The 13,646-nt window shown below is 41.3% G+C and overlaps 1 protein-coding gene across 1 annotated transcript in view; it reads right to left on the bottom strand.

Moving 5' to 3' along the window:
• The window catches only part of LOC149187985 (uncharacterized), a 30,734-nt gene that overhangs the window by 536 nt on the left and 16,552 nt on the right, over positions 1-13,646 (bottom strand). The window contains exons 2-6 of the mRNA XM_089411529.1: positions 3,163-3,216; positions 2,819-3,053; positions 2,471-2,562; positions 2,304-2,367; positions 67-183 (exon numbers count right to left, since the gene is read on the bottom strand). Of these exons, the coding sequence (XP_089267655.1) occupies positions 67-183; positions 2,304-2,367; positions 2,471-2,562; positions 2,819-3,053; positions 3,163-3,216 (562 nt within the window). The remainder of the gene's footprint in view (positions 1-66; positions 184-2,303; positions 2,368-2,470; positions 2,563-2,818; positions 3,054-3,162; positions 3,217-13,646) is intronic.

Raw genomic sequence — 13,646 nt, 5'->3', positions numbered from 1 at the left:
TGTAAAAAATACAGGTAATGCTCAAAGAGCTGACTATAGCTGATTGATCATTGTAGCAAAACATACCTCAATATTAGGGCAAGCTTTTGTCAATGCATTTATAGATACTTCAGTTAGATCACATCGGTTAAGAGCTAATGCCTGCAAAGGTGGTGGCCCAGCTTCAAGTAGTGCAAGAATTTCCTGTAATCCATAAAAGTAAAGTAATTTCATGCTCAATAAAATAGAAGAGCCACTATGAATGAATAACAATCTTACCAAAAGATCAAGAAAACCATTCTTCATATGCACACTTTCCTGCCGGGAACAGACAAACGAAATTCCACAATATACAGTATACCTTTCAAGCCATGTATATTTCAACTACATTCTTTTTTAAAGCTATATTAGCTGCACAAAGCTCTTTAATTTTTCTATCATATCTTTGCCATCAAGATCATATCAACGTCCGAGTTTATAGTCGCTGATCTTACCAATATTCATCATGTAACTTTTCAAGTTATCAATATAAGATTCATTTGGCCTGTTCCAAAGACGTGACATTGAACAAATTTAAAACAGGAAACCTTGATAGTCAAGATTGTAATAACCCATCTTGAGTTACCAATGGAATATGATTATTAGCATGCATATGCTAGCTACATACGCATGCATTGCACTAGTATACATACCAATTTGATTGTATAAGATGTCTAAGTGTATAGAAAATAAATTAATTATTGAATGCATTAATCAATACCCTAATTATCAAATTAATACAATAAAATCAACATGTATTTCATTGACATAATTTCAATTAAAAGGAGAAATTGAAAGAATTATAGAAGACCCTCCATTGACTCAAGTCAGTTGAACTGACAAGTCACAACTTGTTTTCTTCTTATATATTTAATTTAAAAAGATAACCAACCCCTCAAGGAATATTATACAATTTTTTTTGGATAAGATTGAAGGGGATTGGACCGTGTGACGGGGAGGGGGGTTTCTTCAGAGGGATGAAACCTCCCCTATAAAACAAAATCTAAAATTGGAAAGGAGGGGGACTTTTTGCACAAAAAATTGGATGAGGAAACTTGAGAATTTGGGGAGATAGACATTGAGAGTTGTGCGAGATTTGGAAACGAGCCCTGGGGTCAGGACCTTGAATATTTGACCTGTGAAAATTAGGCACTGCTCTTGGAGTTTTGGGCACAGAGACTAGAAGACTTCGATCTCAAAGTCCTCTTGGTCTGGGAGCCGGAGAGGCTTATCCTAAATTGGCTGGGTGGAATCGATCAGTTTCAGGAAGCGAAGCAGGAGCTCAAAACTTGGATAAAAGTTTCAGCCAGGGATTGATAATGTCCGAGGATTGACATCAACCGGGAGAGGTATGAGGGAATGTTTATTTAGCGTATGTTAAATTAAATGTCATGTGAAAATCTTCTTCTGTATGGTAGAAATGAACATAGAATTTTACTTGATTGTGAACAAAATTGCATGATATAAAGGAAAGTCCAGTCCAGGTCTTACAAAGATAGTGCAAATTTAGAAAGAAATTGTTATGCATGACTAATTTAATTGGGAAGAGAAGTTGTAATCTCACAATGCCAATCAAAAAGGCTCTCCCATGGGAGCCGTATTGAATGAGGTATTCCTTTCCAATGCCATCAGAAACAAGTCTTCGACTCTTCTCTATGATCTTCTCAAATATGGTAACATTCTCTCAGGACAGGGCTCTCCCTTCCAGCAGGCAGTCCTCCACTCCCAGATGTACCAGCTGGCCACTCCCTTGAGACAGAGAGACATGCCATGGACCAGTTTTTCCAGCACTTCAAGGCAGTCTTTTATTACATTTTTTTTCTTTTCAGCCTCAGACAGTAGAAATGACCCACAGGAGAGTAGTGTTTCCTCCTCTTCAGGTGACAGGCCCAGGGGACACCGAGGCATCTTCCCTTTCCCCAATGCATTTTTTTTGGCCCTTAGTAGTCCAGCAGCACTTTCTTTTCTAGCTATTAGAGTTTACTTAGATTAAATCTGTTTTTTGTCTTTGTATATAGGAGTGGCCCTTGAATTCCCACAATGCATTGACACTAATGTACTTAGCAGTCCCATTGACCTATGTGGTCATTTTTTGGACATTAATGTAATTATCTTATCTAAAATATTTCCAAATATGTCACACAGGACATGCACACAAACAGATAGAAAACACAACATGCAACTCCCTTCCCACAAAGCTCTTCTCCAAACATATGATATATAATATTACATGTATTTAACATAAAATGATATATAAGAAAACTTCAGATTAAGAAGAAACCAACCTTATCTGTGCACCGAAGATAACTTTCCCATATGACCTCTGACTTGACAGAATGTACAAATAAGCTGCATCAAGATTGGCATGACAAGTTATGCAGAGAAAGATCAAACCTCATTTGAGATGTCACTATGGCCTAATGTTTGAGTAAAAGGGAAAAGAATCCCTTACGGCATGCGGAGCTCAATGGAAAGAGTATGCAGCTTTATAAGTTTTCCCAGTTCCGCCAAGATATCTTGGAACACCTCTCTCAAGACAATATGCTATTCATTGTCAATGAAGAAAAGTGTGTCAGACAACCTGAAATGTCTGCCCAAATGAATGAAAAGGAAAAGAAAAATGGAGCTTCACACTAAAACTGAAAGTCTGAAACCTAAAAAACTAAAATCTGACTTTGTTATGCTGCTAACCAAATACCCAATTCACTGGCTTATCAACATCACCACTGGTAAAAGCCAGTGATGCAATTATGAAATTACAACAAAAATAATAACCACGAGATTTAAAGTGAAGGTAAACCTGGAAGACAAGTGTGACTGACATAAGGTCTGGACAATGCCTGCCAATGTCCAGAAATCCTTTTTCAGAGAGGGAGCTGCACAAACATGATGTAGGAAGGTAACTTCCATTTTTAAAAGGCTCCATCTCAGCTCTGTTCGGATAGAGAAAGGCATCAGTAGGTGGTGCTTGTTGAGCACCACAAATGTGCAGCAGTCTGAGTGTATGAAGCCGTGGACAATTTCTTGTAATAATTCTGCAACCATCAAAATAATGAATAGAAGGCATGTAAAATCCGGTGGATAAAGGGAACCTGTTGTCCTCAACCATAAGGAAAAATGCTACCAATAGGAAAAATAACTTACTGTAGACATTCATCACTGAGATGGGATGAGCATATGTCAACATCACCCAAGAATCTGCACACAATACAACGTAATCAGAATGTTGCAGAATGTAAATAATGATAAGGGATCAGAAATATTCAATCTCATAATTTTTGTCATCAACAAAATACAAATTAACGATATGTGCATTTAATAATTTCTAGAAGAGTTAGTTTAATATTCCAAAATTTTCCATGTGGAAACATAAGTTGAGCAAGCTAAATTAAAATCCATTTGTGTGGCTTGTAAAATGAAATCTTCAGCCTTCATGTTCCTTTTATCTTATGCAATAAATTTCCTTATGGACATGGGAGACAAAATTTAGATTTAATTAGCTTAAGAGAGGGATAAATATTTTGATTCTGTCAATGCCGCGTTTAATACTCTGCATATTGCTCATCTGTTTGCACCAAAACCAATAAAGAGTTGAAAGCTTTAAATTTCTGTAGCAAACCAATTGGATGCCGTGTTTAATACTCCGCATATTGCTCATCTCCCTTGCCTCGGAGCATCAAATTGTTGATTTCTGTAGCATCGGATGTTCTCTAACCTCGAGATTTTGCAGAGAGGCTAAGACGCATGCATTCTCCAAGACCCAAAAATCGTTTGGGAAAATTCCACCTAGAGATGGTTTAATTAAAATAATTGATCATTTTTAATGCATTACTAGTCTAAACTTAGGAAATGTGATTAATTTAAATAGTATTAATTAAATCTGGTGCGAATCTTCTAGATAAAGGCGAGGATCAACACCCAGTTAATATTAGCCTTTGATTGTGTTTTAATCTTGGTCATTGGCGCTCCAACGAGAGATAGTGAGATCTAGAGATCGAATTCTCAAGAGTAGTAGTGCTAAGGGGCAGGGATAGTAGAACGGGAGGGGATTTTTCCAGTCCCAATGACTACAAGGCAGAGAAGGTATCGAGAGGTCCAAAGAAGTAGCACAAAGGCAGGCAGTGCTTCAAAGGGAGTCCGGAATTTAGCTAAGGAGTAGTCGAAATCCAATGCCAAAAGTCTGGGTGTGAAACCAAAAGGCTAGGGAGTCGAATTTCCAGTGGGCGAAGATCAAAAGGAGAGGGTGACACAGTCCCTTGAGTTGTGATGCAGTTACTGCATGAGCCCACGTAGAGATTGTGCAAAGATAGTGTAGGGAAGCTCATCAAGAGCTTAGATTAGTGTCGGATCTACAGTGTCAGTGTGAGATATTTTCTCACTAACTCTTTGCCAATTTATTCTCTGTATCGGATAGCCAGTTTGGGCATCCAATGATTTGTACTCAAATTACTACTGCATAATAATCAGACCCTCAGTTGCTGCAGCGGTTTTCCCACATTGGGTTTTTCCGAGGACATTTGTCCAAAAACATCAATGTAATTGTGTGTGTTTATTTCTCTCCTGTGCACTATTTTGTTTCTGTTGTATTTTATATTGTGAAGGCCGTTGTAGATTTTATTTCGATGTTTACTGTGTAACATTGTAAATAACTCGATTCAAAAATTAACAAGTAGGAGAAATTTAATCAATTGTTGCAATAGGGATTTGGGTTATCGAATTTTCACACCAATGAAATTACATGTTTCTCTCATAACGGGGGGGGCTAGTGTAGCTGATTATCTTCTAGCCAATGAAAGCTTCTCATCTAACTCTTTTCCTTCATCACTCTTGCTTCCCTTATAACTCCACCCATTACAAATATGAAACACTTTTCGACGATTTGAGATGCAACCCTTAGCTCCCACCCTAATATCACAAATCTACCTCCCCTCATCTTCCAAGTCAAAGCCCTATCCTATGAATCATTGGTATGACAGTAAAAGTAAAATCCACCACCAACATCTCCACCACATCCTTCTTTGCTATGACCTCCTTCACCACAATAAGTGTATATTGATCAGATAGGGCTACACACTTGATAAGATGTGAACTACACACTTCCCTTTTCCTCCTCACTTGATTTGACCTCTTAAAAATATGATACATCTCTTCCACAATTTAAGACGTAACCCTTAGCTCCCACCCCTATTATCACCAAATCTACCTCCTCATCTCCCAAGTACAAGCCCTATCTTATCAATCTTGAGATCACCACATCTTATACATACATGGGGTTCCAGTGTCCAAGGCCTAATTTTGGGTTGAATAAGGGGCATGGATCCCTTTTTCTACTCAGGTGGCTAGCTTTCTATAACCATTTCCAAGACATATCGTCCAAATTGGATTTCATGCATTCATCATTCAACCCTCATTTCATTAGGGTTCAAAGGTATGGGGGTGTAGCCTGCTTGAGTTGAACTAAGCCAAGATGAATGCTATACAAACCCTCGTGCACTTCCATATCATCAAGAGTAAGAGGATAATTTTCCGCACCAATATAAAGTCTAAGATTGTCACCAATCCACTTCAGATCAAGACTAGTTTTAGACTAGTCTCACTTCTACACCACATTTGGGGGTTTATTGTCTCGATAGTTGATAGAAAGTTGAAACCATTATATGTATCTTGCTTACTACTCAAAGGATATCACTTTGGACAAGCTTATGGGAAGCCCATCAAGTATTTTTTGAATGCCTTAGGATGTCTCCTACAAGAGATGAACTAGATTATTGAAGATGGTTACTAGGCTCGACCGATAAGGAGATCAGCAACCAAGATGACATTTTATGCAAAGAACTTGCAGGTGCTTCGAGACAGCCTCATCATTCAATCCTTGTATACACTACAACACTAGATGCACATGCTTAGAATCTGTTTGGTTTAATTTCAAAATTCAAATGGGTTCAAATAGTTTGGGTTGAGGTCGAAAATTAGCTTCCACGAGAGGACGAGATTTACCATGACATATACATGTTGATTTCTGGTAGCATTGAATGTGCTCTAAGCCTCAAAATTTGCAGGGAGGCTTGGACACATGTATTCCACATGTACCCAGAAATCATTTTGGGAAACTCCACCTGGAGACAATTTTATTAAAATAATTAATTATTTTTAATGTATGCCTACATCTAAACTTAGGAAATTAAAATAATTAAAGAGTATTAATCTAACTATGGGTGAAACTTCTAAAAGAAGACTAGGATCAAGCCAAAATGATTTGAGCCATTGATTAGGATATAATTTGGGCTGTTGGTTCTCAACAAAAGCATTATAAGAGGAGGCTTGATTGGAAAACACATCGATGGAGATCAAAAGATCGAATTTCTAAAGCAAGCAGTTGCCACAAGAAGAATTCGAAGTGATCTCTTGCAATGAGGGGCAAGGATAGTATTCGGAGGGAAGTTTTCCTGGGCCAGAGAGTACAAGGCAAAGAGGGCAAAATGACGTCTAGAGAGGTTGACGTTGGGCCACGCAGAGCTGACACAATGGCAACACAGAGTATATAGGGAGATCGAATTCTTGCTGAGGAAATTGAGTTTCAAAAGACGAGAGTCGAGGTGTGAGACCGGGAGGCTGAGCACTAAAGTTTCCAGCCAACAGAGGGTCAGAAGGAAGAGCAACGCAGCCCCCAACAGAAATGACGGAGAAACTGTGTGGGATTGACACAGTTCTGCGCAGAAGGGACGCAAAGGCTCACTTCTAGCAGATCAGAGACAGAGATCATCTCACTATTTCGTTTTGTCCAATTTCTCTCTGTATCAAATATCCAGTTGGGCATCCAACAAATTGTATTCAAAATTACTACTACATAATAATAAAACCCTCAGTTGCTGCACCAATTTTTCCACATTGGGTTTTCCTGAGGACATTTGTCCAAAAATAACTGCGTAGATGTGTGTGACGTTTATTTCTCCCTTGTGTTGTATTTAGATTCTACAGTTTTATTTGGTGTAGGCTATAGTGTATGTATTTCAGTATTTGTCGTAGAAAACTGCAAGTAACTTGTTCAATTAATTTAACCAGTAGGCGAAATATAATCAATTTGTTGCAGTAGGAATCGAGTAACCGATGTAAAAATTTCTGTTTTCCCACCCCGGTTTTCAGTTTCTCCTTATTTCTCCCATGTAGTTAAATGCCCATTCCCATAACCATACATTTAACAGACTGAAAAAATAAATATTGCTGAAAACACAAATTCTGGAAATTTTTCAGAATGCTGGAAATTGCAGAATTAAAAATCAGCAATTAAAAACAGCCATTAAAACACATTAAAACACTGATATTTTTGGTCAACTTGACCCTGGAAAAACCCCCTACAACTCTTGGGGAAAACCAGTTTGAGAGCTCTTCTTTATTTCTGAAATTTGTCTTTTTACAGTGAGAATTATTCAGCAAAAATCAGCAAGCAAATTTACAACTTATCTCCTTTCCCGTGCCTCACAGCAATCTGGAAATTACAGCAAACAGGACAGCAATAAATGCTGTACGACCTCCGTTTTGTGTGCAGAAAAATCAGCAAACTGCGCCTCGATTTTTGTGCAAAAATCTGCCTTTCACTATGTGCTGAATTAGCTGTACAAATCTGCTCAACTGCTGCCTTGGAATGTGTGCCAAGCTGCTGTCTCCTTCTCCTTCCTGCTCAGAAATCTCTCTTGCTCTCTTGCTCTCCTTCTCCCAATCTGCGCATGAAAGAATGAATGACCTTTTCCTCCTTTTCCTCCTTTAATATAACTCCAAGTGACTTTTGGGTGATCCAAGTGACTTTTGGGTGATCTCTAAATCCAATGGCTGAAATAGATTTAGATCAATGGTTGAGATTAAATGCTCATTTAAATCTCACTTTCTATTTTTTAATTCACCCCACTTTAATAAAGACCCACTTAGTCATTTATTTCCAAAGTCACTTTTCCTTTCTAATTTTTCATTGACTTTATAAAAGTCACTTTAAAATTAGACTTAATAACTTTATCACTTAAAGTCACTTTTAAATTAGATTTAACTTTATAAAATTATAAAGTCACTTTAGGAGAAAAATTAAATTCTTTTGGACACTTTTCCCTAGGCCAAAGATCAAAGCCTAAGGGAACCACCTGTCCTCCGGTACCAAATTTCAACACTCCCTCTTACCGAGGAAGGTGTTCCTCACCACACCCATCTTGTCTCTGAAGTAGACATGCTTGCCCCGTGGTAAGGCTTTGGTAAGGATATCTGCAACCTGCTCATCAGTGGAAATATACTCAAGCTTCACAGCTCCCTTCTGAACATAGTCTCTGATGAAATGATATCTGATCCCGATATGCTTTGACCTGTCATGAAATACTGGATTCTCCGTGAGTTTAATGCAACTCTGATTATCACAGTAAATCACTGAAGGTCTCAACGGCTGACCAAATAAGCCAAACAACATCTTGCGAAGCCAGATAGCCTCACAACTAGCTAGACTGGCTGCCATATACTCTGCTTCCGCTGAACTCAGTGCTACTGACTGCTGCTTCCGGCTGAACCATGACACTACTGCTGAACCCAACCCAAAACAACACCCTGAAGTGCTCTTCCTATCAGAAGCACAACCTGCCCAATCAGAATCAGTGTATCCTGCCAATCTCACTCCATCTCCCTGCCTGTAGTCCAGACCATAATCCACTGTCCCCTGCAAGTACCGCAAAATGTGTTTTGCAGCCACCCAGTGAACCTTCCTAGGCTCACACATAAACTGACTCATCGTGTTGACTGCAAAACAGATATCTGGTCTAGTGTTGACCAAATACATCAAGGAACCAATCAGCTGCCTGTACAATGTGGGATCCACCAACTCGGAATCCGAAGCATGAAGCTTCTTCCAGTTGGTGATCATCGGTGTCGACATGGGTCTACAATCCTCCATGTGGAATCTGCTAAGGATGTCCACAATATACTTCCCCTGCCCCAGGAAGAAATGCCCCTCCTCCTGCCACACCTCCAAACCCAAAAAGTAATGCATCAAGCCGATGTCCTTCATCTCAAACTCCGCCGCAAGATCTCTCTTGCAGTGCTCTATGAGTCTCTCTGCACCTGTAATGATCAAGTCATCCACATACAGCACCAGAATGAGAGGCTCCTCACCAATCACAATAAAGTAAAGGTTCGGATCTGCCTCACTCTTTGTGAAACCCATCCCCTGCAAGTATGCATCTATCCTGGAGTACCAAGCTCTGGGAGCTTGCTTCAGGCCATAAAGGGCCTTCTTCAATCTGCACACATGGGACTCCTTCCCATGCACCTCAAAGCCCTGTGGCTGCTCAATGTACACCTCCTCCTGTATGAAGCCATTGAGAAATGCGGTCTTCACATCCATCTGGTGGATCTTCCAACCCATCTCTGCTGCTATCGATATAATGGAGAGGATCGAAGTATATCGAGCCACGGGAGCGAAGGTCTCCTCATAATCAACTCCCTCTACCTGGGAGAACCCTCTAGCCACAAACCTCGCTTTGAATTTCTCAATGCTGCCATCTGCAGCATGCTTTACCTTGTAAAGCCATCTGGAAGTAACCACGGATTTGCCCTTAGGCCTCGGCACCACCTCCCAAACATCATTCTTCATGATAGAAGAATACTCCTCCTGCATGGCCTCTCTCCAGACCTGCTGGCTAGCTGCCTCCTCATAGCTAGAAGGCTCAGAGTCAAGGATGCTGGTAACCATCGCCATATAACTACAAAACCTCTCAGGTGGTCTACTCTCTCTGACCGGCCTCTTCGGCTCAGCAACAGATGTGGCATCTCTCAAGGTGTCCTGAAGCCACTTGGGCTTCCTCTTCCCTGAGCGCACTTCTTCCACCGGAGAATGAAACTCCTCCTCCTCATCATCATCAGTAGCCTGAACTCCTGACTGTCTGTCTGCTGTCCTCCTGCCTGCACCTGAACCTGTAGAAGCTGAGGTACCGTGTGAACTGTCCATCAGTGGACTCCCTAGTGAACTGCTCTGTGAACTGCTCTGCATGCTGCCCGGAGCACCACCCCTCTGGCTCGATGAGCCACTGCTCACTGATGGACCTGACATCCTCATAGATGTACCTCCGGATCCTCCTGATCCCTGCCCACTGGATCCTTGCGACTGACTCAACTGCTGCTGAGGGTCTGGCTGATCCAGATACTCTAACTCCCGTGACCTCCTAAAGGCCCTGTCCTCCTCGAACTTCACATCCCGTCTGACAACAACTCTCCTCTGTGCAGGAATGTAAATCCGAAAGGCCTTTGAGGTCTCACTGTAGCCCACAAAGATACCCTTCTCTGCGGTGGGCTCTAGTTTGGTCCTCTTCTCTTTGGGTATATAGGAGTATGTAATGCATCCAAAGATGTGAAGATGACCAATATCAGGCTTCTTCCCAGAGAAAGCCTCCTCCGGAGTCATGTGCCCCAAAGCACGATGCGGACTCCTGTTCTGCAAGTAAACAGCTGTGTTGCAGGCCTCTGCCCACAAGAACAATGGCAACCCCTGATCATGTATCATGGCTTTGGCAGCCTCTATGATGGATCTGTTCTTCCTCTCCGCAACCCCGTTCTGCTGGGGGTTGTAAGGAACAGTGAACTCCCTCCTAATGCCTGCCTCCGCACAATAGTCAACAAACTCTCCAAGGGTGTACTCTCCTCCATTGTCCGACCTCAAGGACTTGATCTTTCGACCTGTCTGAGTCTCCACAAGAGCTCTGAACTCCTGAAACCGCTTGAAGACCTCACTCTTGGTCTTCAAAAAATAAATCCAGGTCCTCCTGGAGTGATCATCAATGAATAAAACATAGTACTCATATCCACTCAAGGAAACATGAGACATCCGACCGCTCACATCGGAATGAATCAAATCAAGTATCCCCGTCGCTCTGCTGTCACTGCTGGGAAAAGGGGATTTGGCAAACTTGCCCATCGCACAACCTCTGCAAGTATCAAAGTGATCAGTACTGAAATCTGGCACACCTGTAGTGATCTCCCGCAATGTCCTCAAGGCTCCATGATACATATGTCCCATCCTGCGGTGCCAAATCTCACACAGCTCAGAATTGCTAGCTCTGCTGTCGGTACTACTGCTTAATGCCAAAAGGGGCTGAAATGCAAACTTGTACACCTTTGCATGGCGTACACCTATCACTCTAGCTGAATCAGCTGGATCGCCCCTGGGATACATCAACACTTGTCCTCCCCTGAACAGTACCTCATATCCTCTGTCCTCCAAAGCTGAGACGGATATGAGGTTCTTCCTCATCCCTGGCACATAAAGAACCTCTGACACTTTCAAGGGAGGTTTGGACTCCCTCTGAAATGTCACTGTCCCCACCCCGTCTGCTCTAACAACTCTGTCATCACCGAGTACTACCTCAATATCAATACCACTCTCTGAAAGCTCTGAGAAGTACTCACGGACTCCTGTCATGTGACGTGAAGCCCCACTGTCCACATACCAGATACCTGTAGATGCTCCGCTAATCGAGGGAAAAGCATGCTCCCTCTGAACCTGTTTGGCAGGTGATCCTGCACTAGAGGACTCACATGTAGTGAACGCAAACTCTCGGTCAAAACGACCAGCAAAGTCCTCAATCTCTGCTGAAGCTGCCACGTCCTGGTTCTTCCCCTTCTTCTTCTTCTTCTCCGGACACACAACTGCATAGTGTCCCATCTTTTGACAATTCCAACACTTCACCTTGGAATAGTCCTTCTGTGTGTTCCCCTGTTTACCTTTACCTTTGCCTTTGCCTCCACCACCGCTTGTGGAAGCCTGCTTCTTCCCTTTGCCTTTCTTGCCTCCTGCCACCAGTGCTACGTCCTCATCCTGCTCAACTGGCTTGGCTGCCCCAAGTTGCCCTTTCCTGATCTCTGTCTGAATACAATCATCCCAAAACCTCTCCCATGTGGGAAGGGTCTCACGTGCACAAACCCCATCAGCAAAGTTCAACCATGAACGGGGGAGGCCATTCACTGCAATCCGCACCAACTCAGTGGGTGGAATGGCCTCTCCAATCGCTGCCAACTCATCTCTCACATTAGTAATCTTTGTGAGATATCCAGCTGCACTATCATTACCCATCTTAATGTTCTTTAGCTTCTCCTTCAGGACCATCTTCCGGTTCTCATTGGTACTCTGGTAGAGATTGGACAATGCTGTCCACATCTCATGGGCATTGCTCTTTCCTCTCACATGAGGAATGCAATGGTCTTTGATTCCGTCTAGAATCAGCCTCTTACCCTTATTGTTCTTCTTTTTATACTCAGCCAACTGAGTAACATCAGTGGGCACAACAACAGGGTTCTGTGCGGTATGCACCATGATATCCCAGACTTCTGCCTCCTCAAAGATACTCTGCATTCTCTCCTTCCAAACGCTGTAATTTGTATGCCCATCCAACCTATCCTCCACCCTCAATCCCAATGACATCCTGCTGTCCTAAAACTGAAAAATAGCACTGTTGTAGTAAAGATAAAACTGTTGTTTATGAAAAAATCAGCTTGCTGGAATTTTCTGAGTGAAAAATCAGCAACTGCAATTTTTCCTTTTGGCTGTCCCAAACTGCCCTTCAGCACTCAAGCTCTGATACCATGTAAAAATTTCTGTTTTCCCACCCCGGTTTTCAGTTTCTCCTTATTTCTCCCATGTAGTTAAATGTCCATTCCCATAACCATACATTTAACAGACTGAAAAAATAAATATTGCTGAAAACACAAATTCTGGAAATTTTTCAGAATGCTGGAAATTGCAGAATTAAAAATCAGCAATTAAAAACAGCCATTAAAACACATTAAAACACTGATATTTTTGGTCAACTTGACCCTGGAAAAACCCCCTACAACTCTTGGGGAAAACCAGTTTGAGAGCTCTTCTTTATTTCTGAAATTTGTCTTTTTACAGTGAGAATTATTCAGCAAAAATCAGCAAGCAAATTTACAACTTATCTCCTTTCCCGTGCCTCACAGCAATCTGGAAATTACAGCAAACAGGACAGCAATAAATGCTGTACGACCTCCGTTTTGTGTGCAGAAAAATCAGCAAACTGCGCCTCGATTTTTGTGCAAAAATCTGCCTTTCACTATGTGCTGAATTAGCTGTACAAATCTGCTCAACTGCTGCCTTGGAATGTGTGCCAAGCTGCTGTCTCCTTCTCCTTCCTGCTCAGAAATCTCTCTTGCTCTCTTGCTCTCCTTCTCCCAATCTGCTCATGAAAGAATGAATGACCTTTTCCTCCTTTTCCTCCTTTAATATAACTCCAAGTGACTTTTGGGTGATCCAAGTGACTTTTGGGTGATCTCTAAATCCAATGGCTGAAATAGATTTAGATCAATGGTTGAGATTAAATGCTCATTTAAATCTCACTTTCTATTTTTTAATTCACCCCACTTTAATAAAGACCCACTTAGTCATTTATTTCCAAAGTCACTTTTCCTTTCTAATTTTTCATTGACTTTATAAAAGTCACTTTAAAATTAGACTTAATAACTTTATCACTTAAAGTCACTTTTAAATTAGATTTAACTTTATAAAATTATAAAGTCACTTTAGGAGAAAAATTAAATTCTTTTGGACACTTTTCCCTAGGCCAAAGATCAAAGCCTAAGGGAACCACCTG

The sequence above is a fragment of the Pinus tabuliformis genome, chromosome 3_1 (assembly GCF_031772625.1).
Source record: "Pinus tabuliformis cultivar Carrire ecotype Pingquan chromosome 3_1, CPIR1, whole genome shotgun sequence".
NCBI classification, from domain to species: domain Eukaryota; kingdom Viridiplantae; phylum Streptophyta; class Pinopsida; order Pinales; family Pinaceae; genus Pinus; species Pinus tabuliformis.
The sequence above is the reverse complement of the archived record's forward strand: the minus strand, read 5'-3'. Positions and strand labels throughout refer to the sequence as shown.